Source organism: Epinephelus moara, chromosome 21 (genome assembly GCF_006386435.1).
Source record: "Epinephelus moara isolate mb chromosome 21, YSFRI_EMoa_1.0, whole genome shotgun sequence".
Classification (NCBI taxonomy): Eukaryota; Metazoa; Chordata; class Actinopteri; order Perciformes; family Serranidae; genus Epinephelus; species Epinephelus moara.
Genome location: NC_065526.1, coordinates 18,113,707 through 18,141,618, shown reverse-complemented (window position 1 = coordinate 18,141,618; position 27,912 = coordinate 18,113,707). Strand labels below are relative to the sequence as shown.

The 27,912-nt window shown below is 41.7% G+C and overlaps 2 protein-coding genes across 2 annotated transcripts; both read right to left on the bottom strand.

The window, feature by feature from the left end:
* Position 1: 1 nt before the first annotated feature.
* On the bottom strand, positions 2–12,103 carry LOC126383019 (phosphoglucomutase-1-like). The gene is made up of 11 exons (XM_050033390.1): positions 11,547–12,103; positions 9,417–9,579; positions 9,001–9,147; positions 8,230–8,355; positions 5,662–5,852; positions 5,407–5,561; positions 4,629–4,744; positions 4,359–4,494; positions 1,702–1,885; positions 1,452–1,580; positions 2–275 (listed from the first exon to the last, which is right to left on the bottom strand). The coding sequence occupies exons 1-11, from the start codon at positions 11,802–11,804 to the stop codon at positions 186–188; spliced, it is 1,695 nt and encodes a 564-aa protein (XP_049889347.1). The 5' UTR covers positions 11,805–12,103; the 3' UTR covers positions 2–185.
* Positions 12,104–12,256: 153 nt separating this feature from the next.
* Positions 12,257–21,657, bottom strand: LOC126383026 (angiopoietin-related protein 3-like). Its single transcript, XM_050033398.1, has 7 exons — positions 21,055–21,657; positions 20,573–20,683; positions 18,621–18,741; positions 18,129–18,242; positions 15,689–15,784; positions 15,172–15,444; positions 12,257–15,062 (listed from the first exon to the last, which is right to left on the bottom strand). The coding sequence occupies exons 1-7, from the start codon at positions 21,559–21,561 to the stop codon at positions 14,842–14,844; spliced, it is 1,443 nt and encodes a 480-aa protein (XP_049889355.1). The 5' UTR covers positions 21,562–21,657; the 3' UTR covers positions 12,257–14,841.
* Between the last annotated feature and the right edge of the window lie 6,255 nt (positions 21,658–27,912).

Sequence of the window (27,912 nt, the reverse complement as noted above, 5' to 3'; positions counted from 1 at the left end):
CCAAAAATAAAAAGCAGTTTAATGTGGAACAGAGAAAAATCACTGAATATATTTCAGCCTAAAATGCAAACTACTGCATGTTGTGCAGCTACACTTGGAATTGAAGCTCAGTTTATACAAAAATCTGGAAAAAAGAAACACAAAAAAGTCATTTCTTAAGCAATGACGGAGTAACATAAGGGGAATCATGTGATGACTGAAGGGCCGCTTCTACCCGTCCTGTGATGGAGCTGGGAAATCTTCAGAGCGATGGTCGCCAGGGGTGCCAGCATCACCTGTCCCAAATTAGGACACGGTCAGAGATCTGAGCACCTGGTGTCCAGATGCCACTGATGCATTTCCTCATTAATATTTAACTATAAGCAGTCTTATACTGTTTAATGTCACCTAGAGATATTTTACTCCAGAATGTTCATGTTAACATACTTTTCTACAATATTTATGGCTGATACATAAGGTATTTAAAGGGACAGTTCACTCCAAAATCAAATACACATATTTTTCCTCTTACTTTTTATCAGTCTAGATTTATTTGATGTGAGATGCTGAGTGTTGGAGATATTGTTCTGTAGAGATGTCTGCCTTCTCTCCAGTATAATGGAACTAGATGGCACTCAGCTTGTGGTGCTCAAAGCGCCAAAAAAATTCATCTGAAAAACTCAACATCAATGTCTCTTTTCAGAAATCATGACCTGGCTACTCAAGATAATCCACAGACCTTGTTGTGAGCAGTTTCCTGTAGGGACTATTTTCTTTCTACCGAATTACACCTGCCAACTGTATCACTGCACACTGCACAGAAGGAGGTGTGCATCTACTCATGGATGAGAGGCTCATGCTTGTGACAGCGTGACATGTAAAAATGAATAGTGTCCTTCTTGGTTGAGCCGTGTGATTAGCTAGCACAGTGGAGCTAGGTGGGCTAGCAGTAGATACATGCTTCCTTCTGCACAGTGTTACATTTGGTGGGTGTAGTTCATTAGAAAGAAAATAGTTCCTACATGAAACTGCTCACAACAAGGTCTGTGGATTATCTTGCGTAGCCAGGTCACAATTTCTGGAAAGACACATTACTGTTGAGTTTTTCAAATGTAATTTTTGGCACTTTGAGCACCACAAGCTGAGTGACATCTAGTTCCATTACACTGGAGAGAAGGCAGACATCTCTACAGCTGATATCTGCAACACTCTGCAACTCACACCAAATAATCTAGACTGATTCATAGCACTACAGGTAAGAAGAATAATACATGTTTTTGAACTGGGGTGAACTGTCCCTTTAAATGAAAAATTAGGGCCTGTCCCGTTCCTCTCAACCACACAGGACTACCAACACCTCATACAGTACAAAAACATGTTTCATGTGAATCACCAGACTTCCTGTTTATGTTCTGTGGATTCAAAGATTTCAGCTGTTTTGGTCCTTAAATGTTCAGAATCAGATATTTTACCTGTGTGTCTTCAAAGATTTGCTCCTTCTCGTAGCTGTCTATGTAGATTCGAACTGTCGCCCCATCACTTCCTGTCCCACTGAGTCTGTAGACGATCCGAGAGCCATCACAGAAGATTATCCGCAGACCCTGCAGTAGAAAACATGAAGCTTTTAGCATCAGCAGGCACAGCTGAGTCGCTCCAATGCTGAAAGAGTCCATATACCTACACATAAAAACTTAATAGTACAGCTCAGTGTGTGTGATGTACCTGGTTCCTGGAGATGGTGCTGTCCACCGGGTCTGTGTACTCAAAGTTGTCTGCTTTCTCCACTTGGTAGATTTTGTCTTCCACAGCAAATCTCTGCTTCACGAAGGACTTGTCTGCGATCATGAGCTCCAAATCCTCCATCATCTCACAGGCTGCATCTATGTCTATGTTCTCATAGTCATATCTGGACAAAAAAAACCAACAGCTATTAATAACACAGTAAGTGCTTTATTGTGTCAGCAGAGAAAACGTTTGTTTGACAGTGCAGTTTATTGAATACACTGGACACGTCATGAATTTGAAGCTGATCTGGTTTTCAGTGAGAGAATTTATGGAAGCACTGGATGACAATGATCAGAGTCCCAGACATCATAACGTTACATTTTGATTTACTGGTCAGGGCATGGACTGAAAGAATATGTAATGGCATATAGATTCCACTAGATGTCAGTCATGTCCTGTATGTTTCTTCTTCACATGCCACTGTTTGTCAGATATATAATGTGCATAAATTGACTTCAGTTTTGGCCATTAGTGGGATATTTGACGGAACCTCCAAACATCAGACATCAATGTCAAATGCCTCGGCTCTGGAAGTTTAGAGGCTCACTAAAAACACATTTAATTGGGACATTTGGCCTGGTCCTTTTTTTTTGGTTTGTTTTTAATGTGTAATTAATTTTCCAGAACAGGTTACTCTGTAATAATCAGGGGATTAGGAGCAAAATGTTTCACATGCATAGTAAAAAATGGTCTCTTGATGTATAGTAGAAACAAAAATTGCAGCGTTCTTGTCTCATAAAGAATGTCTACACTGTATCAGTGTATCATTAGCCCCAGAGACCAGCAGCTTTAATGCCACTCCACAGGAAGACAGACTTTGTTTGTCATATGAAGGTGAAAACGAGAATGAGATTCATCTTTTGTTTTATTGTCCTGTTTACGAGGACATAAAGGATGTGCTTTAGTAAAATGACATCAATTTATGTTGATTTCTTTTGGCTGGATGAAAAACATGACTTGTGCTTCGGTTAGGGAACCTTTTTTATTGCAGATTTTATTTGCTAAGCTCAGGAGAGAAGGTAGAATATTTGGTTTAAGACCAAGCTGTGAAATAACCTCCAAGTCTGAAATGAAAAGTAATGGAGTGTTGGATGACTTCAGCTGTACTTCTGGTGTCTTGAAAACCCCATGAAAGCCATGAGGATGACACCAAAATAAAGAAAATCTATCAAATCAAATTGTGCATAGGCTTAGATATCAGGTGTTGTGGGACACACATACACCCTCAATATTTAGAGCATGTGCATGTGTCTCCCCCAGTAAAACAGGCAGTAATTGATTCACAGAATGCAGGAAATAATTCACCAGGACGCAGGGAATTTCCTGAGGGAGGACCCAAATCTCCAGTTTCAAATGTGCCTCCTTCCCACAATGTCAAAACCAAAACTATGCCCATGAAATTGAGTAAAGTCTTTGGGCTGCTGTGAAACTGCGCCTACTTGGGGCAACAAAAAAGTTTGTCTTGGGTGCGTTTGTACAATAGACAAACAAGGAGGGACGGCAGAGGAGATACCTGCACACCAATGTAACGGGGCTGGAAAGTCACAAAAAGGTCCACAGGCTGAGATCAACGCAAAAATAGTCTACTTATTGAAGACATCTGTGCACAAATAAGGTGCTCTAAGTGCAAAAAAATGATTAAGAGTGGGTAAAAACAGCAGCAAATGTTTCAGCCAGTGGCACCACCTGAGTTATCATGCCTGGTAGGAATCTCTGTCGAGATGTGTTCTGTGAAGCACTCATGTCAGTAGCACTGATGAAAGTCAAGGACTGAAATGTATCTCCTTTTTCATTTTTTTGCACTTTTAGCACCTTTGCACAGATGTCTTAGATAAATAGACCATTTTGGCATTGATCTCAGTTTATGGACCTTTTTGTGGCTTTCTAGCCCGGTTACATTGGTGTGCGGCGGGTATCTCTAGATCAGGGGTGTCAAACCCATTTTAGTTCATGGGCCATAGACAGCCCAACTTGATCTTAGATGGGTCAGACGTATAAAACCATTGCACAATAACCTGTAAGTACATTCTGTAGACGTTCATCCTTTCATCCATCCATTCATCCACCTGTTCAACAGATGAACAGCCTGGGATGTCTTAGGAAAGATTAGTGCCATTTCAACAGTATGTCAGAGAACTGTATTCTAGTCAGGGTGGAAGAGCCTCTGAGGTAGAATTTTACATAAAGTATTGTTTAACTTGCGCCTGAAACCTGGCACCTCTTAGTCTCGTCATCTAGTGGGCTGGATTGGACCCTTTGGTGAGCCGGTTCTGGCCCACCGGCCATATGTTTGACACCCCTGCACTAGATATTGATGTGCATCAGAGATCTATATTAAGCCTTTACTGTGTACTCAAATGATGTAAATATGTATGCTCTGTTGTAAGAGGTAATCACATAGCAAAGTATGGTAATATGAATATGAACTGTGCAACCTCAATAGCTGTACTTGAATGTCTCCTTTGTATTTTGTTGTGTTTATGAGTGGACCCCAGGAAGAGTAGCTGATGTATCTGCATCACCTAATGTGGATCCTAGCAAGTACAAATACAACTATAAATACAGACAACAACACAGGTGTGTCATCATCTCACCTGGTGAAGTAGTTCCTCCCATATTTTAGCCAGTGGTCCTTTAGAATATCCTCCACACTCTGCCGTCTGGCGGCCAGAATGGACAGCCATGCCAGCACGGCCCAAAGTCCATCCTTCTCACGAATATGGTCTCCACCTGAAAGAGGGTATGTAATTACATTCACCAGGCACAGAAAAGAAAATCATGAGAATTGAATTAGATTCTCTCTTCCCCTACGCAATGTAAATTAAAATCTTTTGATCTAATAACTTGCTGAGGAGATACAGTACCTATACCAAAGCTTTCCTCTCCACACAAAGACAGCCTGCCTGCGTCCATCAGGTTCCCGAAGAACTTCCACCCAGTGGGAGTTTCATATAACTCTATTTTTGTCGCCTTGGCTACTCTGCAGGAACAGAAGTGAAACACTGAAATAACAAAATTGTTGTGTTATTAATATGTACTTTTATATGTTAAATGAAGGGCCTAAATCAAATTTAAAGATCCATTTGCACCAAAAGAAACCCAATCCCCAGAAAATATGTTGCTATTGTCCGTTTCTGCAAACTACGGATACATTACATTTGCACATTATTGTGTAGCTGACAAGCTGAAACTTTACGAACAATGCTGTTAATGTGTGGTTGGGTTTAGGTACCAAAAACTTGCTTAGGAAAAGATCATGTTTTGGCTGAAGCTACCAGGTTTTGGGGGCACTATCCTCGCAGGAAATCTTTGTCTTGGTAAGACAAGCAACTGCTTTCCGTGTCACTATCCTGGCAGGAAATGCAAATATGTCCTGGTAGAAAACAACTTCTTTTCATGCCTCTATCCTCGGTGGAAACACAGCAACGACTCACTGAAGGACAACCAGTTTTGTTGACATGAGAAATGTTGATATGATGCATACGATTTGCAAATGTAATGTATTCATGGTTTGTAGAAATGTACAATTCCAACATTTTCTTCTGGGCTGCCAAAAGTACTGTAAGTTTGACACTGCTTCAACTTGGAAAACCACTGTCTCATTGGTTTTGCAGGGATGTGAAAACCAGGCTGTGTTTTTACCTGTCTAAGGCTGCACTTGTGGGCATGCTGCGGGCGAAGCCTCTCACCCCTGTATGCTGGAAGTATGGGATGCAGAAGATGTTGTCAGCAATCACAGCCACAGAGTCAGGTGGGGTGACGAAGAAGCCGTGCTTACCGAGGATCATGTTGCGGTCCTAGAGAGCCGACACACAGGCAGAGGTTAGAAGTCAAGGCCTTGGGTTCAGTCCTTCCAGACGTGAATGTCAATATGCCTTTGTGCAATAGTACACGCACCCCATCACCGTCAAATGCTGCGCCAAAATCATACTGCCCGTCTCTCATGCTTTCAATGAGATCGACAGCGTAGGTGAGGTTAGGATCTGGGTGTTGACCCCCAAAGTCCTCCAGTGGGACGCAGTTAATGGCAGAATTGGCAGGGCAGCCCAGTTCCTCACAGAGTATTCTCCTCACATACGGACCCACCACTGGGGAGCAAACAGAGGCGACAGAGACAGTGATGAGAGAAGACTGGAAAGAGACAGTGATGAACTACTGAAGTCAGATATGGTAGTGTACAAAGTGGCACTATTGGCATCTAAAACAGTGTTGTGTTGCTCAGCTTAAAGCTCCAGTGTGAAGGATGTAGGGGATGTATTGGCAGAAATGGAATACAATATAATAAGTATGTTTTCTTTAGTGTATAATCACCTGAAAATAAGTTTCATTGTGTTTTTGTTACCTTAGAATGAGCCGTTTACATCTACAAAGAGAGTGGGCCCTCATACACGGAGTCTGCCATGTTTCTACAGTAGCCCAGAACGAACAAACCAAACACTTACTTCACATAGGGCCTTTCTTTTTGAGCCTTTTCACACAAAAAGTAGTTAGAAGCGCCTCCGTGATGAGTGCATCGGAAAGACGCTGATTTTTAAGTACATAACTGCTTTATTCAGTGTTTTTAGCGGTCTAAATCCCCAGGTCTGTTTGTTTTGGAGAGGAAGAGACCTCTGTGGATAATTCGACACCTGGTAAAAACCTCCTGAATGTCTGGATCTTAAGTTATCAGAGAAAAAAGGTGAGCACACATTAGCAGGGGCTAGGCTAGCAGCCTGTCTCCAATATGCCAAACAGCATAGGAGAAACATTGATTTGTAATGTGAAACTGCTTTATTCAGTATTTTTACTGGTTTTAATCACCTGGTCCGTATGTCTATGAGAGGAAGAGACCGTTGCGAATAATTCGGCTGCAGGTAAAAATCTCCTGGACAATGAATGTTGAAGGGATTCTAAGCAGGAGCGATTTCAGTTGGGGGTCCATGTCATTGGTTCGACAGCCAATTGGTTCGACATCCCATTAGTCCGACTGTCCGCGGTGCTGAACGGCTCGCGGCGGGTGTATGGTGCGCCGCGACCGGCTTGAGGCGGAGCAGGCTCACGGTTTATGTGTTTGTCACTTTCTTTTTCATTTTAACCCACACCATGATCTTTTCCTGACCCTAACCAAGTGGTTTTTGTGCCTAAACCTAACCAGACCTTAACCACAGGGCATCATGATGATTTCGGAACTGACTTAGGAACAATGGGTTTAATATGGTTGGAACAATGGGATGTCGAACCAATGGGCAGTTCCCTCAGTTGGTTGCAATCTGCAATCCTCACCACTAGACACCATTAAATACCCCTAAATCTCAAACACCACTCCTTTAAAGCATCAGTTTAACATTCTGGGAAATAGACACTCATTGGTTTCATGCTCAGAGTTTGTTGAGAAGATCAGTACCACTCTTATATTTGTATGGTAAATATGAAGCTACCACCAGTAGCCAGTTAGCTTAGCCTAGCACAAAGGTAGGAAACAGGGAAACTTCTAGCCAAGCTCTGTCCAGAGGCAACAAAATCTGACTATCACCACAATCAAGTTATAATGTGTTAATTATAACGTAGCTACGATCTGAGAGTGACTGAAATGGAGAGAAAGTCAGGGGCCACAGTGACAGGGGTGTGGCATCTTGTCAGAATTTGTACCCTATTAATAACAATACTCATGACTTCCTCGGAGGAGGTGGCGAGGGGGATGCAGGGACTGTTAGTTTCAGTTTCAGTGTTTGGGGACGCTCTAAATAGCTTTCGTAACCTGATCATTATGAATCGTTCTAAAGTCAACAGTTCCCATAACCCCACGCCACCTCTCCAATGTTATACTGGAGCCTGGGACAACACTTTCTTTGGTCTCAGTCAGATCGGTACACTTCACTCATTTTCATCATTGTCTTGTGTATGGTAAATGGTTTGGATATGGATAGCGTCATAATCCACGAGCACTTGTGACACTGGAATCACCAAAACATCATGCAAATGTCAGAGAGGCCAAACAGATGCGTGTGTACTGACTGGTGGCGTGATCTGTGCGTCATCTTTGACCTTAAGCAAACATCTAAGGAACATGAGCATCATGTTGTTTTTCCTCTGAACCTATGACTCAGTAAAAAAAACACAACAACGAAATAAGGTCATATTGAGTCTGGACTCCGAGAATCTAAACTGCCCTGTGTGCAGTGATGATAAGCAACTAAATACAAGAACAAAGTCTCTGCACTTAACTATTGTCACATGTTTTTGTGTCTAACTGACTAATGGACACAACAGTTTTTGAAACTGGTCCAGTACTTAGCGAGAGTGCTGCAGCCAGCAGTGGCAAATGTTGATCACTACAGGGCTTAACTCTATTCAGACCAACAGTTTTAAAAAATATTTTGGAGCTAATTTTGTGTGTTTTGACATGAAAATCTTTCTGAAATTTGTTTTCAGAGTAACAGAGAATATATCGATGAGATGACATGCTCTTAGTAAATATGCTCTCACCTCCGTGCATGGCGTCGAGTCTTATCTTGATGTGGTTTTGACCGGACAGAAGCTCCTTCAGAGCCGCAAAGTCAAAGATGTTCCTCAGCAAGTTCGCGTAGGATTCCACAGAGTCCACAATTTCCACTGGAAACAGAAACAAGTGAGAAACAAAATCATGTTTTTAATCTATAAATTTACATGTAATTGTCGACATTAAAGGTCCAGTGTGCAGGATGTAGTGACATCTAGCAGTGAGATTGCAGATTGCAACCAACTGAAACTTCTCCTGTGTACCATGCATGTAGGACAACTGCGGTGGTCGACATGAAAATGTAAAAATGTGAAAATGTGAATGGCTCTATCTAGAGCCAGGGTTTGGTAAGTTAGCTCTAGGCTACCAGAACAACATGGACTCTGGGGAAGACAACCCGCTCTATATGTAAATATAAACGGCTCATTCTAGGCTGACAAAAAGACAATGTTTCTTAATATCAATTGATAATAAACTAATGAAAACACAAGTATGAATAATGCATTTCTTTTCTGTCAATATATCCACCTTAATCCTAAAAACTGGACCTTTAAGATTAACGTTCACTGAAGAATGGCAAAACTGGTCATATGACAGTTCATAAAGTAGGTCAGATTGTCTAAATGTAGCAGCAAACTAACATCTTCAGGGAAAGTTTTCACTGCTCTAGTATCCATCCACACATCCTTTTTTCCTCTCATGTCCTCCATCTCCTCCTGATCTGAAGTGATGGGTGACAGACCCAAGCTGCACTTCACCTGTGAAGGGTTTGAACTTGTTCTCCAGATCAAACATCTGTTTGCCCAGCGTTGTCAGATCCACTTGCAGTCCGGGGCAGATGGCAAACTCCTCAATGGTCCTGCTGATCTGAAAGATCTTGTTAGTGACAGCCTCCTTGGCCGGGCCTGGATGGAGGAGAAAATCTCTGATATTATATTTAATTTTTCATGAACTGATGAGTTATACACATTGGGTATACTGGTGGTAATATTCATTTTCGATGTGTTTGAACTTTGTTCCAGATTTGATGTCCAGACAAACTCCCAAACTGTGTCCGTGCCACATATCTGAATGAGGCCTCGTACAGCCTTGTTAACTTCTCTCGTAACGCTATTTTTCACTTGGCCGATGCCTTGTGAATGCTGCCATGCTTCCTCCTCTCCAGTTACCATACCTCCATTTGCAGTATTGAACTTAATGCCAAAATCTCCCTCAGGTCCGCCGGGGTTGCGGCTGGCAGTGAGGATGATGCCGCCGATGGCTTTGTATTTCCTGATCACACAAGAGATGGCCGGTGTGGACATTATCCCGTGGTGTCCAATGATGACACGACCCACCTGAGGAAATGTCACACAGGTGTGTGTGGGTGAGCTGGCAGGCATGAGTGTGTATCTTAATTTATCTGAGTTGGGGGGAGGGCGGGGAATACCGCTGAATATCAGGTTTGGTGTGTCATGCTTCCTCCTCAAAGTGAGTGGGGCTAGAATTTCATTTAACGAATGACAGCTATGGCACATCAAGAGCAAGTTATATTATGAGTAAGTGCATTTTAAATCCCTCTAACCATCCTACTGAGAAGCATCAGAAGCTCAAAGGTTATGTAATTTAAGCCCGGGGACCACAGAGAGCTCATTACTGGTGCTGGCAAGAGAGAAGAAAACACAACAGGTTTTATGCTTTTCTATTTGAAGACACCAGAGTAGCCAGGAGCTGAAGTTACAGCAGCGACTAGCTGGTTTTAAACTGAAAGGCAGCATTGATGCTTCAATTTATTAGTTACATGGTTCTACTGTGGAATTGCATTATCCTGTCTCCCCTTGCATTGCTTATGACTCACAGATGCAGACCATTTATACCTGGCTAATCATGTTTTAAGTTGAGCTGCACAATTGTTTAGAATCGTCTTTGCAATGTCAACTTGCACGATCACACATGAACACATGACTTACTTTTTTTTTTGTTAACAAAAGCTTTCAACTGTTTCACATTGGCTTCTTCAGCACATGAAGTTTGCTGCGTTGTCATGCAGATGATCTGTTGACTTTTTAGGGTGCTTTCAGACCTAGAGTTGTCTTGCTTTGGTCTGAACCAGGGACTAATTTTGTTACAAAGTTGCATAATTGCCTGGAGGTGGTTCGTGTTCTCACGGCAGCATTTACAAGAGGACCAGATAAAATGCCTTGTGTGAGAAAGCTGCTCTTGATTGGTCAGAATTTCCATGTGGGAAAAATCCAGGAAGTAAACAAAACGTTGAAGAAGAGTACACTTGCAAGATAAATGTGACACTTTCCAATGTCACAATGGAGGGACAACTACGCAGGTTGATTTTAGCGCTGCTCATCGTGGACTATATTGCTGTCATTGTTCATTTTAGTCAAACCATACAGTTTGAAAACGAGGCGCGGCTCCAACTAGAAAACAATGTTTTGATGCATTGGATGTGCTGAATGTGCATATTAAGGCAGTACAGGAGGAGGCGCACATTAATAATCCTCCAGGACTGTAACATGCTCATGTTTAACCCAAACAATGTGTCATGTGACTGCAGTTGGTTCAGATCCAGGTTGGAACACGTTCTCACCACAAATGAACTGCGCCAGAGTGCGTTTTTAGACCTCTTCAAGAAGGTCTCGGTCTAGTTGTTTTGGTGCGCATCCAAGTGCATTGCTGTGTTCACACCTGCCCAAACAAACTACACTTCGGGGCAAACAAACTTGAGTTCGATTGAACTGAACCAAACAGGTCTCGTCCCCATAGCACCTCTATGACTTCAACTGCTTCAGGAGGACTGTGTGATATAGATAAAACCTCTGGTAAAAGATAGTAAGTGAAACTTGAGTTGGTATTTGTTTTGTCAGTATTTTTCCATAGTATTCAACGTCAACAAAAGACTAACAAACGTTAAGATTGCATGTGCACCAAGACTCCCTTGCATGTAAAATTTAATAGAATGCAACATACATAATATTTTTTCATTTTAATTTATTGAATATTTCTGTTATTTGTATTTTGCTTAATTTGGATTACAGATTATATCTTCTATATACTGTTATACCTGTTAATGTCTGATTTATAACACGATTTATTTCTATTATAAATGAATTCATTATTTTTTTCGTCTCAATACAACCCCACTTAAAAGGCTGCAAACTGAACACTAATAAGACATGGGGCTGGTACAACTGCTAACAACAAAGGGACAACAACAGATGACACATACATGCTCAAACCCGCCCACACACACAAACACTTACCAGCATGTGCACACACAAACACACACACACACACACACGGTGTCACTGACCCCGTTGGCAGCTGCCATCTGCACAATGACCTCAATAGCTGTTCGGTTGAAGAAGCGTCCATCTCCCCCCACCACCACTGTTGATCCCTGGCGGTCACGTAGGTCAATGGAGGAGAAGATACTCTGGATGAAGTTGTGTAGGTAGTTCCTCCTGGTCTGGAATACATAAACCTTTCTCCTCAGGCCATTGGTGCCGGGTCTCTGGTCGGGGTAGGGGGCTGTAGGGACAGTCAACACCTGCAGAGGACTGTTGTCCATTATCTCAGAATGAGAATCCAACCTAATGCAACAGCGTAAAGAGCCAGAACCTGGTGCTTAGAGGGAAACCCCCCGTCAGTTGACATGGGGAAGCGTCCACAGGGGCAGAATGGGAGGGTATAATCTTGACTCCTCCTGTTATTTCGCTGGAGGCACAGGGCTACAGTGGTACTTCTGAAGCCCAAAATAACCTTTCAAACTAATGTGTGTGCAGAGGCAGGGGGAGTAACTGAAGACGCTCCTTCACACATGTGCAGGGAGATCACTGTCAAGGCTGCAGGCCCAGGCACAAAGAAGTGTGTGTGTGTCTATGTGTGTGTTTGGGTGTGTCTGGGTGGAAGTACCGAGGTGTTATGGGAGCTATTTGTCCATCTGTGAGCGGCTGCAGCTGTGCTTGGAGTAATGATATGCAAAAAGAAGGATGACATCTCTCATCGGAGATGCACTTAGCGCTATTTTAGGAGGGGGTTATTTACCCTTTATTAAAGCTGAGTGTGTACACAGAGCGTGAGAGGAGCAATCAGAGAGTCATCAGAAGCACATGTTGAATTACGATGTGGTTTTAAGAAAGTGACTGAGTACAAAACAAACATCATTTGTCAAATCAAATAATACATGCAGAACAGTCAAATCAGAGCGAGAGGTATCTGCGTGAGACAGAACAACACTGCCCTCTAGAGTCCATCCAGGGATCCAACAGCTGGACAAGAGAGTTTGGCATCACCAACTCCCATTGCAACATTATAAAAGTTCTGACATGCAGTAATAGCTTGAACATGCATAAGTTAATCATTGACAAGACTTTGGCATCAAAATAAAGTTGGTGTTTTGATTTCAAGGATGACATTGACCCATGACTCTGGGCCAAATCTCTGTTGACACATTCTGCCATGGCCATTCTGTGCCCGACCAGTGCCAGGACCCCAGTCAGTCTACAGCCCATAATAACACACAGGACATTAGAAAGGTTTGTGTTGCTCAGTTAGGGTTCTATCAGGAACATTTTATCCACACCTGAATGACTACATTATATTATATACATTACATCATACTTTCATTTATTTAAATTAATAAAATCTAGCAAGTGTATCAAAAAAAGTGTATGTAAAGTAAAAATGAGTGTTGTCTACAGCAGCGGGTCCCAAACTTTTTTGCCTCATGAGCCCTCAAAAGGAAGCAGTGTCGACTCAGGATGAGCAGTTCCCCCAGTGATTTTCAGATCTTTACATTTAAGCAAAATTAAACTATTAATTGGACCACGACCCACCACTTTGGTGTCTTTCACAAGAAAAACGAACCACTTAAGAGTCAGAAAAGTCCAGAACTACACTCCTTGAATGTATCTTGCGACCCCTTCAAAGGGTCCCGCCCCCCATATTGGGAACCACTGCTGCACACTGAGAGTCAATGTGACCCAATATAAAAACTGCTCACACATGGCTTTATGTTTTAATTTCTTCTCCATAACCTTTGACCTTTAAGATACAGTGAGTGAAGAGATATTGTATGCTAACTGCATTATAATATATTTTAGATTTCACATTACAAGTGTTTTATTACATTAGAGATCATCGTCCACTGTGACTTCATCTACTGGAACTTGACACTCAGAGGAAACATCTTCCTCTCTGCACAAGCCCTCTTAAAATATATCTGCCAACACGAAGCACTGGTGACCCTAAGAGCCCAATGCACTGCCAATTAAAGGGGATCTATGCGTATTTCAGAGCTTTGAGTTGTTTGGACACAGTTCTCAGCATGGAGATGGCTGAGTCAGTGGCTAGCAGCTAACGGTGCTAACTCCATATACAGTGCTAAACAAAGGCAACAGAGCTAACAGAGTTAACCAAGGGGGAAACAGAGGGTTGGCGCTACAGTCTCGCATAGACGCCGTCCCTAAATCAACAGCAACTTCCGTATGAGTGCAGCGCAAAGCAGTGGCAAAGAGCTAGCGAGTGGGTTACACCACAACAAACCACAGAGAAGCTCGGATAACAACACACACAGAGGTAACATGACTTCTGCTCAGAATGCCATCACTCCACTCCACTGTTACATAAAGAGCCTGTAAGAAAACACATGTAAATAGACACAACACAAACAAATGAAGAAACATCTTCATTGGCTTGATGACACATGAAAACATAAATTTGGTGACACATTGGCAGTATTTAGAAAAAGCACTGCAAGAAGCTCACAAGACAACACAAACTGTTAGCAGAGGATGCTAAAAAGTAATGCACAGGGCTGGGAAACGCAGCGCTTGTTACTGCCGTTTATGGATTATGAACTTGTTTTAATAATAATAATAATAATAATAATAATAATAAACTTTATTTATATAGCACCTTTCATACAAGAGATGCAGCACAAACTGCTTTACAATAAGGGCATTATAAGAACTGACTGCTTCACATGAAAATGACATAATGCACATAAAACAGAACTGATAAATAAAATTATAGAGTTGTAAAACTACAAATCATAAAACAAGTAAGATTTTAAAAGAGTTGCAGCAGCGTGAAGCGTAAACAGAAATAATTTCAGACCTGTATCAGGAAGTCAGAACGAGTTAAAGGCTAAAGTGAACAGATGTATTTTTAGTGTTCTTTTAAAAATATTTAGCGAGCTAGCTTCCCTGATATCTATAGGCAGCGTGTTCCATAGCTTTGGGGCATAATTGACAAAGGCAGCATCCACAATCTTCTTCCGGCTGTCACTGGCTGTTAATATGTTTACTGCTGTTAATATCTGAATCACATAATGACACAAAACTTCATAAACTACAAACTATGCATGTCGCTTTTTAGTGTGTCTTGGAAACAGTTTCTGTTGTCTTGTGAGCTTCTTGCAGTGCTTTTCGTAAATGTGTTGATGTTTTTGTGTGTTCGATGTTTCTTTTTTTGCATGTGTTGTGTCTATATACATGTCTTTACTTAATTTGCAGTGCGTTGAGCTGTCCAGGCCACCGTACCAGGCTCTCCTTTAGAGGCCACTAATACATGCAGTATTATCACTGGAGAATGCTGCAGCTGGGTCACAGAAAGACGCCTGTCTCAGAGGACGCTGACATGGAGGAAATGATCCTGGGGGAAGCCACAGGGTGCACAGAGATCTGTGTGTGCTTCAGGGTGTAAGAGGCCCTTTGGCCTGTCCTCCATTGAATCCCTCTCCTACGCTCTGAGCGCCCCTTAGGTCTCACGTGGAAATATCTCCCATTAAGGTTGGTGTCTCCGCAGGCGTTGAACCACCATCCACCTGGAGGGTGACAGAAATTACATGTTGTGCAGCTGAATGACAAGTATTCATTAACCCCCCTCTTTGCATCACATTGGGAACATGTCTCCTACATGTGCACCTGCTGTACCTGTGTAGTTGTGCGCACAGCTGGAGTCCTGGAGGTTGTCGTTGTCTCTGTCCTTGGTGGAGAACATCATGCCTGTGTGGTTGCTCATGGGGTCCGGCAAATCTCCAGACAGATGCGTGAGGTGAATGGTGTAGTTGCTCTCAGGACCATTAAGGTGGAATCTGTATTCAGTGAAGCGCCTGCCCTGTTTCCAGTCTTCCAGCTGGATGTGAAGGACAGAGTTGCCCTGAGCGGCGAGAGAGTGGATCTTCCTGAGACCCAGCCAAAACTCCCCTGTGAGAGAGACATCACTGAGCGGTCAGAGCTGACATGATTTAACAAGTACCTTTAATGAAGAAGTGACGCACACAAACTTACATACAGAGGTGCAGGGGGACTTTAACTTACAGAGGTTATAAAATTGCAATTGTTCTAATCATGATATATGCCATTTAATTCAGGATGTGGCAGCTGAGAATGAATTTTCCGGCATTAAATGGGTAATTGGGTTTAGAGTCTTGAGAATAGTATCTCTCACCTTGAAAATCTCCAAACCCATTTTCATACTTCCCCCAGGTTTGATCAAAATTCACTGAACCGTCCCTCCTTCGCTGGATGACTGTTGCTCCATGATCTGAATGGAAAGAAAGAGATTAATTTTAAGGTATAATCCCCCTTATTTTCATGACATAATTTGAATACTGTTTATGGTTGACATTTTTTAAGCAATAGCTATTTCATGTATTTACATTCTGTATTACATTTCATTGTTAGTGGCGGGGTCCGCCATTCCCCCTCTTGATTCAGACAAAATGACTACCTGTAAGCTAGTGTTACAATTTGCAATTTTATCACGTTGATATCAGCCTTGCTCTATTGTTCACACTCCCACAGCTGTATCAGAGCTGTATTTAACCCTTCAAAACCTGAGAAACTTGGCTTGATTTCTTTTAAAAACATGGGATGAAGGCATTGAACAACGAAGGAAGAAATGAAACAAAAATTAATTAAAAATCCAAATCAAGACATCAGTAAATAAAAAAGAAGAAAAGAAAAAAGAAAGAAAGAAAGTTAAAAACAAACAAACAAGGAAATGACCTGGAAAAAAATGCTTAAAAATCATAAAAATTCTGTAACACAATTTTAAAATGTAATAATACAATAATGATAATGATAATAATCATAAATATAACCATTCCCCTAGGTTTTTTCTTTTCTCCCTAGTCTTTTTAAAATAATTTTGCAAATCTATTTTTTTTTTTTTTTACAATTTGTAAAAAAAAATTTGTACAACAAATTGCACCAATTTGCTCAGGGTTCAAATGTTTCAATAAAAGGCGCCTGAAAGCAGCACAAGAAAAGTGATGTCGCTCCATGTTCCAATGGGTTGAAGAAAACTTCACCCACCAAATGACCTTTTGTATATCACTAACTTACTCTGTGTTACGTTAAATTTGTGAAGAAAATATTTTTCTCTTCAGGTGAACGAAGAATACAAAATGGATAAAATTCTTGGTGAACTACAGTAGTCCAATCACAAAATTATATCCAAACATCAGTTTACAAACTCTATTACAACTCGTGTAGTGATTCGAGTATCATTTATTGGGTCCATGTCACTGGTCCGACATCCCATTAGTCCGACGGTCCGCGGTGCTGAATGGCTCCCGGCGGGCGTATTTCTGCCTTGATGGTGCGCTGCAACCGGCTCTGGGTCAGCTGGGAAAGGCTTGAGGCGGAGCAGGCTCACGGCTTATATGTTTGCCACTTTCTTTTTCATTTTAACCCACACCATGATCTTTTCCTGACCCTAACCAAGTGGTTTTTGTGCCTAAACCTAACCAGACCTTAACCACAGGGCATCATGATGATTTCGGAACGGACTTAGGAACAATGGGTTTAATATGGTCGGAACAATGGGATGTCGGACCAATGGGCTGTCGGACCAATGGGCTGTCGGACCAATGGGCAGTTCCCCATTTATTAGGGTTGAGGGGAAAAACTTATGCAGTGTAGTATCGTGATATTTTGTGTGGCAACATTGTATCGATACACAAACGCTAAGTATGAGTTTTTTTTTACTATATTAATGATTATTTTAAACACAAATTTAAATTTTGGTAGACTACTAAAATGCTGAACTCAATGACTTTTTCAGTCCACTAGATACATTTTAGTGAGATTAACCGACTGATAAAATAGACAGCCCTTTATGACAGTGGACCTAATAGTGAAACTTATCTATGCTCCTTTAAAGCCAGATTTAATTGAAAAAAACCCTGCAATTTTACGAGATGAGGGAGAATAATTATATGCACATCACGTAGGTGTGAGGCTATCAAAAAACAGTGTACATTAAGGTTATTTCTTTCTCAGTAATTTTACCTCACAGTACACGGGAGCTATTGGTCTACTGCTGCGTTGATTGGTAGTTTGTTTGCATTATTGTGTGATAATAATAATAACACAAACAAACTGACTGAGGCAGTGGTAGACCTTCAGCTTCTGTGATCAGAGAGGTAAAATTACTGTTTTGTCAATGGAATCTGGCTTTGAAGAGAGCATAGATAAATTTCACTTATAGTTCAGTTCCCCATTGGAAAAGGCTGTCTGTTTGCTAAGTACTGAGCATACAACTCGATAAATGAGACTTGAATTATACAAAAGGAGTTGTGTACGAGTTTGTAAACAGATATTTTTTTAATATAGTTTTGCTGTTGTTAAGCGTGGACCCCTAGGACTTCAATTCATCAAGAATTTTCTCTGTTTTGGATTCTTCATTCACCATGGAGACATGTGACAAAAGCAAAGTTTTCTTCAAGAATTCAGCACAACAGAGGGGTGAGGAATTGACATTCAAATTGTCATTTGGGCATGAAGTATTCCTTTAATTTACTGTTAATGCAAAGCCAACATTTGCAAGAAGAAACTAGTCCTCTGCTGGGATGAAGTGAAATGTTTGTGTGACAGTACATTACCTTTGCCCATGTCACAAAAAGCCATGAAGGGCTCCGCTCCAGAGGGTCTGATGGCATAGACGCCACTGACTCGTTCCCCTCTGTTGAACAGGTCGCTGCAGTCTGATGGCAGATCTATTTAAAAATGAAAACAAACATGATTTCAAACTTGAAACTGTTCTGCATAAAGACGAGCTGTAAAATTGTAATCTGAGGCAGAGGAGTGGAAGTGCACTTGTGACTAGGTGGTCAACAGTTCGTATCAGCAGCATCAGCAGGAAAAATGTGTGGATAACTGATTGCTTAGTAAGCGCTGAATACAGCAGGAAGGTATGAAGCTGCAGAAAATTGCTGTAAATTGTCGAGACATATTCTTAAACTATGAGCATTGACAAAGTAAGATTGAATAAATAACCTTCAGGGCTTGCTGATATACTGCATGACAAATAAAAGATGCCAGATGTTTATATCACACATCAACATTTCCTCATGTTTTACTGTTATCCAACTTACTCATCATGTCGGTGGTGCTGGCAGAGCTCGAGGTCAGATAAGGGGTGAGTGTTGGTGCCTCACTGTTGAACGTTTCAGGCATCCTCTCAATGGTCTCTTGAGGCAACGTGTTGACCGTTAACTGGGGAAAATAGTAAGAAAAGCATTTAGCTTGCCGACATAATCCTCAGTCTGACCATAGAGAAATACTGTGGATTGAATCGCAATTCCACACATAATAAAGTTTGGGCTGTTATTCTGCAAAGGTAGATATTTTCCAAAGTTTTTGAGATATTTTACAGTAACAATATAAATTTGAGCTGTCAAGACCAAGGGAAATGCAAATGTATTATAACACCGAGGCGCTGGCGGAGATTATTAAAAATATGGACAGCTCCTTCATTATGTCTGCACCCTCCAAAGATTTAAAGTCTAAATTACATAGTACCATGACTCCATTAAAGTTTCTTTCTACCAGCACATTCAGTGCAATGCCACAATGATGACAGCTCATAACTCACAAAGCTGGCAAAATGATGTTAGGAGATTTCCTGAAAAATGCATACTTCTGCACATCAACAAACTAAAAGCCCATCTGAACTGACACGGCCTTCCACTCTGACTGAATGAGGGACTGTATGAAGATGATTGCGGTGGGAGGGAGGGCTGAAAATTATTTAATTTTGAAAAAAGGATGAGCCATCTGAGCATAATTAATATTTTTCTACCACTCTTTCCTTTTATGAAATAATATAATTCATGTCATGACCCACTGGTGAATATTTCACCCGCTCTCTGGTATTGAACAGAATTTCTAAGTGAACAGCTGTTTCAGCCCCTGAATAAGTGAACTGGGAATCGGCACCAGATCTGTCAAAATTTCCTTACATCCCAAACAAGAGAATAGGTCGGTTGCCAATGACAACCAAAATTACATAACCGTTGGAGAGTACCCCCGACAGAGGCATGTACTCATAGAACTGGAGTTACATCCAGTAACTACTAGTTAATGTTGTGAAAAAGTTAGTTTTGTTAGGTTCAGGGCAACACATTCTCCGACCTCATCACATACAAAATACACTTACATTTTCACAGGAAATGTACTGTTTACATACAGTCTCTTTCAAAATAAATGCACTACGTCAGTACAACACTGCGAATTGACAAATTTATCCTACACCAATAAATGCACGTGGTGATTTTAGCCAACACGCACCTGTGGTGGGGTTTAGGAAAAAAGAACAGAGTTTGGCTTTACAATCTTACGGGAAGCTAACACCGGCCTCCTGGGTGAAACTCGGTGGTTGTTGGACCTATCCCACCCGCCTTACTCGGACTTCTGCCCGCTTAACTTTTGTTGTTGTCCTGCCGCATTTCCCCCTAACGCCACTGGGCACCTAACCGCAACTGGCCCGCGTATCATGACGATGTGAAAGGATAGCTTTTTTCATTGGTGTCTGATGCTGGAAGTCACTGCCCAAGCCCCGGTTTTTGACGACATGAACAGTGATCTCCTGGGTGAAAGTCCCGTGTTTGTTTTACTCATCCATTAACCCTGATCTCCACCACATGTAGACTTTTCACTGATGTTCTCATTTGCTCCTGTCATAATTACTACAGCCACTAGAGGTCACCACCTAACAATAAATGCACAGATGACCTGTACACCCTTTTCTTTGGGAGGGACGGTCTGGGCTGGAATATATACAAATATATATATTTATATATATATGAATTAGAACAGATGATGCTATAGTCTGATATGTATGACATCACATGCCTCTCTTTCCATCAAATCAGTTACACGACACCTGAGTTGCATAGCTGCCGTGTTGGAAACACTTCTTTTCAGATAGTTTCTAAAGAGTGCAGCTTCATTTATGAATGTGATGATTGATTTTATTTATTTATTTTTTATTTAAAATTGAAAATTTTAAAAGACTAACATGCCCCTGATCATTTCTAGCATTTACCTTTTCCTCCAGACTCTTGATCTTCACTCTCTGGTGATTGAGTTGGTCACTCTGCTCCCTCACAGCATTCAGAAGCTCTATGATGCTCCGCTCCTGGCTTTGGATCACCTCCTGATCAGGGAAGAAAGTTATATAATTGTTAATATTATACATAATACATAGTTTGTGTTGTAGCAGTCACACTGTACATAGCATAAGTCTGCATTCAAAAAGAATATCCTGGTATCTTGTTAAAAGTTTGTCTACCAATTATTTTCAGAAGATTTGTAGAAGATGTTAGCTTAAAACAAGGAACATTTTTACTGCTGTAATTTCTTCCTGTGCAGAAAAGAATAGGCTGCCCATAGAAAAGCTGCCATCCCATCCAGGTGTTCATGTGCCAATTAGTTAGTGGTGCATCTAACTAATCATTCAGAAGCATTTCCACCAAAAAAAAAAAAAAATCCAAGTGCAGGTTTCCTTTCTAACAACAGGTGACTCACCCTGAGGCTGTTGATCTCAGCTACGTGTTCGCTTGTCACCATGCCATGTGACAGGCTGCTGAGCTTCTCTTCCAGGCCGTCCACCTTGCTCTGTAAGCGGCTCTTCTCCTGCAGGATGCTATCCACTTTGGAGTTGATCTCAACAGACAGGCCCTTGATCTCTTCATTATTGGCCTTCAGTACCACAGTGGTCTTCTTCAGCTCCTCCTCTTCCTCTTTAATTTCACTGGCGAGCACTGAGAGCTGGTAGAACGAGCGGTCAAAGATGTTGAGCTTCTGGACAATGTCATTTATCTGTCCCTTTGTCTTCTGCACAAACTCCCGCAGGCTCTGACCCAGCTGCAGGAGGCCGTTCGCCAGAAGACGCACATCATCCAGCGCTGCAAAGCGGGAGCGAGTTTCAGCCGGGGCCTCAAGTTGGAGGACTGGCTGCTCCTCTCTGCCACAGAGGGCAGGGACACAGGCAGCAGCCAGGACCAACACTAAGGGAGATAGTAGAATTCTCATGTTGTTGTCGTGCTGCTTCTCTGGCTGTGTGTCGGTGATGTTAGAGGAACAACTGGCAGCCAGCTCTCTCCGCTGTCATCAGGAAAAGGGTGAAGATCCCGGCCTTTATGTACACTGTCTAAAATCAGGTCAATGATTAACTGGTTCAGCTAATCAATATCTGAATGGATGATGTAGTTTTAGCCCGGTGTTGGCATTGTAGGTCTCTGGACACTACAATCATGTAAGACCTTTACATTTCATAGGTAGTGTATCAACATTTCCACAGTGATATAGTTCACAGTACATGTACATGTATGAGCTGATGCCTTTTAAAGATGGAGGGCGTTTCAGTCGCGATTGTAGCACCAAAAATGGGCATCTTTTTGCCAGACATTAGGAAACTTCCAAAGCTTAGGTTTTTAGCAAGACATCAATGGTATTTCCAGCCATAGCTGTGGCACCAAAACTGGATGTTTTTTTTACTGAGACACTGGAATTTTATGAGCGGTGATTGTGGCACCAAAACCAGATGTTTTTTAGCAACACATTGGCGATACTTCCAGCAGTGGTTGGGGCACCAAAAAATTAGTGTTTTGTCAGTCAGACAGGGTGGCATTGCCAGGGGGCATCACAACATTTTTGGCGGTGGTTGTGGCACCAAAAATGGGTGTTTTTTAGTCAGATATCGGAGTATTTCAAGCTAGGATTGTAGCCAGGCATTAGAACATTTCCAGCGGTGGTTGTGGTACCAAAACCTGATGTTTTTTAGCAAGACCACAGCAGTATTTCCAGCCCAGATTTTTGAGACACTGGGACTTTTCCAGCCGTGGTTGTGGCACCAAAATTGGATATTTTTTAGGCAGACATTAGGAAACTTCTGAAGCTTAAGTTTTTAGCAAGACATTGGCGGTATTTGTAGCCCAACTGTGGCATCAAAACTGGGTGTTTTTTATTTGTCAGACACTGGGACTTTTCCAGTGGTGGTTGTGGCACCAGAATTTGAAGTTTTCTTTGCAAGACACTGACAGTTTTGTTTCTTTGGTTGGGGCACCAAAAAGTTGGTGTTGTTTTGGTCAGACATGGTGGCATTCTTGGCGGGGATTGTGGCACCAAAACCGGGTGTTTTTTAGCAAGACGTCGCAGCATTTTCAGCTGCGATTGTGGCACCAAAAATAGGTGTCTTTTAGCCAGACATAAGAACATTTCCAGTGGTGGTTGTGGCACCAAAAGCTGATGTTTTTTGGAAAACCCCAGCAGTATTTCCAGCCCAGAGTTTTGAGATATTGGGACTTTTCCAGTGGTGGTTGTGGCACCAAAATTGGATGTTTTTAGCAAAACATCTGCAGTTTGGTTGGTTTGGTCGGGGTGCCAAAATATGGATGTTTTTTCAGTCAGATATCAGGGATTTGCAGCAGTGGTTGTGGGACAGAAACTGGGAATTTTTAGCCAGATCTTTTCCTAAATCTTACCAAGCGATTTTTGTGCCTAAACATAATCACACAATACTGCCACAGTCAAAAAACAAAACAAATGCACACTCCTTTGCACTCCTGACTGAAAACTAAAGATGTTTTCCTCTCAGTCAGAACAGCCTGACATCGTGTTTACAACTGACCTGTAGTTACTTGTGCTGAGGTCATAGCTGGTCTCTGTGATTGTTGCCTGGCTTGTTTATTTTTAAACAGGAAGATAACCTGGTTTACATATAGGATCTATTTAGAAATATGTCTTACAAGTTCAAGCTTTCGCAATGTTTAGCTTTATTTATTTTGATCCAGTAGTGGGTAAATGTTTTGCAGGTGCTGTGCAAGTATAGATGCATGTAATGTCACTAGGGAACAAACAGCTGTTGCTCAAAGATGAAATCAAGCAACATGAATTGTTTGCACCAAAATCTAAAGACAAAAATGCTGCCTGGTTCAACATGTTGCAACTCATTGATAAAATAATTGCTTTACCCTCCAACAGTGAAACACCATAGCCTGCATGAAAGTTGCAAAACCACTGCTTTCATTTTCACTCCTTACACTCTACACACACACAATGCAAAAAAACAAGTGGCTGAATTGTGATGCATGCCCCCTGTTAAAAGTGGGAGTACAAGGTGAGATATAACCGACTATGAATGCAGGGTGATGACCCGCGTTCTCCTCTGTTAAATGTTAACCACCCATTTGAAGGCAGTACTGCATGAGCTCCCACAGTGTGTACACAGTAAACACAGTCCACAACCCTGACTCCAGCACGGGGTCCTGCTCTCTGCAAGGTAAAATGAATAGAAGCACAGTGGCCGACATACATGAAACATGACGGAGCAGCTGCAGTCTAGAGTAAGAGTGAAGGGGCCATGGAGAGGGCAAGGGGGTGTGTGAGGAACAAAGGAAGGGGAGTGGGCCAGAGATCTACGTATAGAAGGATTGGAGGTAGAACACTGGGTTCATGAATACATATTTACATTTTTATCATGGGACAGTGTGCTTCCTTTGATCATTGCAAATACAAACACAAACCCACGCTACTGTGAGAAGAACATCAAAGCACTACTGATGAACTCCAAGGTCTCCCTTCGAAGAATCGTACACCCCTACATTGAAAGAGGCCTAGAAGCATGATTACACATTAATTCATTCATTCATCTTCTAACCGCTTCATCCTCTTGAGGGTCGCGGGGGGGCTGGAGCCTATCCCAGCTACATCGGGCGAGAGGCAGGGTACACCCTGGACAGGTCGCCAGAATATTGCAGGGCTGACACATAGAGACAAACAACCATTCACGCTCACATTCACACCTACGGACAATTTAGAGTCACCAATTAACCTAGTCCCCAATCTGCATGTCTTTGGACTGTGGGAGGAAGCCGGAGTGCCCGGAGAGAACCCACGCTGACACGGGGAGAACATGCAAACTCCACACAGAAGGGCTCCCACGCCCGGGATCGAACTGGCAACCCTCTTGCTGTGAGGCGAGAGTGCTAACCACCACACCACCGTGCCGCCCTACACATTAATTGTGTTATTTAATTTCTCTACTGCTTTGACCGCCGGCCAACCTCTCCTGCTCAGGAAGAGGGTCAGTGCCATGCAGATGGTCAATGCCCTTATTTTTAGATTATCTCATCAAGACCATAGACTGTAAAACCCGTGTCCATCGAAGATTTTTTGGAGCCAGAAGTGACCTGTGGTGTATTTGGATGACTTTAAATGATTGAGTTATATAAAAAGTCACCTGCCGTACAGTTGTCATTATGTGGAAATTAGCTATAGAGACCAAAACATGCTTAGGTCCAGACCTTGAAATCCACCCACTCCACCAAGTTGACTCATTTTACTGGCATTGTGACATGAAACAACGGTTTCTTGGTTGACATAAAAACAATCAAATCAGTCCCACAGGTGGGACTAATGCCATTATCAAGCTGTTTAAAAGCATTGTCAAGTGGTGCACCAGAACCAATGTGGAGTAATATTAGCAAAGGTGAGTACTACAAGATAGTCACTGCCATAGAGACTGTTCTAAAGTGATGTCTTACATTATCACCTGACATGTTTAATTTCGTAAAACCAGTACATGCCAGTATGTTGGCATGGCTACACACACTACACGTTAGTTTCAGGTGGATACATTGTTCTCTGGTGATTGGTTAGGGAAAATTAAATCCACCTCCCAACCCCGGAAATTGGTTAGAGTTAACGCAATGTCAGACTGAAGATGGAAACAGAGTGTAACAAGCTGTCTGATATTTGACAACTGCTTCCTTTCCTTGAAGGCCCAGACACACCGAACTGACTTCAGAGAACTAGCAGCAAAGGCCCCTGCTACGTCGCTTGATGTTGCCGTGTCTCTGCCAAAAAGTTGCACATGAACACACCACAAAGACTACAGCTGACAGCGAACCAGCTGCTCGCTGAAGGCCCAACAATGAACGGCGGCCGACTGTTGGCTTGGTGTGTCAGGGCTCTTACAGATACAGAATGGAGTTCCTCAAGGTTCTGTTTTAGGTCCCCTTCTGTTTTCCATTTTCATGCAATGACAACTCTGTTGAGTTGACAATTTACAAGACCAAAACAGTTTTGTTCACCCCAGAGATTTTTCCAGTTTACAGCAGCTATATGCATTATTTTTCAAGCCTGTTGAGATTATACAATGCCTAAAAATCTGTCCATTATTTGGGAAAAACATGGATAGAAACATCCTATAGGGCCTACATACTATTTTGTAACTAACTGCTCTCCAACTGCCTTCATCATTTTGAAACCATAACACAACAAATTGTGAGGATGACTTATTTTCACTCCTGTCACCTACAAAAGGTTACCATTTGTAAGTTCTGCACCATAGGTAGAATAAGAATTTGGTGTAAACAGCGCTACTAATCTGTTTTACTATGCTGGAGTAGAGTTCAGACAATGAATGACAAGCCGATAAATCTGCTACATTAAATTAATCTGTGCTGCTTTCAGTGAAAATCAAGGACTGCAAACAATGCCAAGCAAATATGATCTTTAGTACTCAACCAGCAGAAGAACATTTACACAATTATATTTCATTTTTTAGGGAATAGTACAGATTCAGGCTTTTCAGTAAACATTTGGGCCTGGAGCTCCAGAAACCTGATGCAGAGAATCTTCAAAGCTTTCTTCATCTACATCAGGGGCAAAACGAAAGCACCTGAGGGGTTGTTTTCTGCCAACAGCCATCAGACTCTACAATGCTTACTGCCTGTTAGAGGCTGTGGAGGGCAGATCTCCTGCAACATCTAACTGCCCTGGTTTGCTTTGTACATGTTGCACTGATCTGTAAGTCATTTGATTCTAATATGGAAACATTTCTCCATGCAATTTTCCCCCTCCTTTCATTATGACAGTATAATGACAGTGACATTTAGAACAGATGATGATGCACATTCATTTCCCTCTCCATGTCTCTCTCTTAACATCTGACTTAATGTGATTTAGTTTAGTGACTTTTCCTTCTGCAGGTTCTTCTCAGCCTAAACAGACATGACCAGCTTTAGTTCTAACAGCAACTGTTGCTTTCTCTGTTTTGTCTTTTATGGCAAAAGACAGCTGAATTACATAACAGTCTGATTTATTTCCTGAAATAATTTATCTCCTGTAAACACAGAATGTTTACTTGTTTGGTCAAACTGCCAGAGACAAATAGATTTTTGTGCAGCTGGCATACTTGTGGTCAATCCACATTTTCTTGGCTTGTTTTCAGTGAACTGTGATGAACTGTCCAAAGTTTAAATCCAAAAGAAGATATGCGTTTTTTCAATATGTGAGCCAATATTGACTGTCATGATATACTAAAGTAATCCTTGGATGTAAAATCATAAAATATCAAGATTTTTAAGTTTACTTTTGAGCAATAACCTACATATAACTCACAATAACTTTAGGTTGTCTGTCATGGAAAAAGTAAGTAATTAAGTTAGATGATTTTTGAGACTGATGGTGACTTGTCAACAAACACGACTCACTTGGCCTTTATTGACAAATTTGCCTGAAAAGAAAACTACTTTATGTCTTTAATTTGGTTGTTTTACACGTTCCACATATTCCAGTTGCTAACTGGCTGAATACTGAATTTAAAAATGACTTGTATGACAGGTCAGCTGGTGAATTACACCATTCTTAAATACATACTACTTACTGTAGCCTCAGCCTCAATGTAAACTCCAACTGTAATAATAAAAGAACTATAGTCTACATCTGATATCTATAAATTAAAATGAATTCCAGCTGCTTTATTTACTGTAAGTTTTATGCATCTTTAATTTTCAAATAACCTCAGTTGTCATGGGACTGTGGCCTTCTGGTCAAAGGGACGTTCTTGATTCATAGGTCACTGTTACATGACTACTTACACTGTTTAAGTTGGCCAATGCAGCTACAGCACAACCTGCAACTCCCCTGACCGCAAGCCACAGTTACATAACGTACGTCAAATGGGGGGAAGATGTCGGCTGTGACAGACCTTTAGGTGGACTGAACTGCTTTAAACTTTTCCATCTGCTTTGTGTTATGTTATTTCAGCTGTCCTTTATATGCCCAGCTCCTCAAAGAAAGTAGTACAGAAAAAACAACATATGGATACTGGCTGATGAGAATCACTGACAAGATTGGAAAATGTTCAGGATGATTTCAGCAACATAAAACTTCAGTGAACACTTTCAAGCCTCCTAAATGTTGCATTATTTTTGCTAAAAAGCGGACCTGCCTCCTGGCAGTATTTAACTTACCTCCAGCTATACTTTCCTTCGGGAGGTGGCTTCCACAAGTAATAACAGTCAAATGGGAGGAAAATTAATATCCTGCAGCCAGCAAGCCTCGTGCCACATGCATTTCACTTTGTGGGCCCTAAAT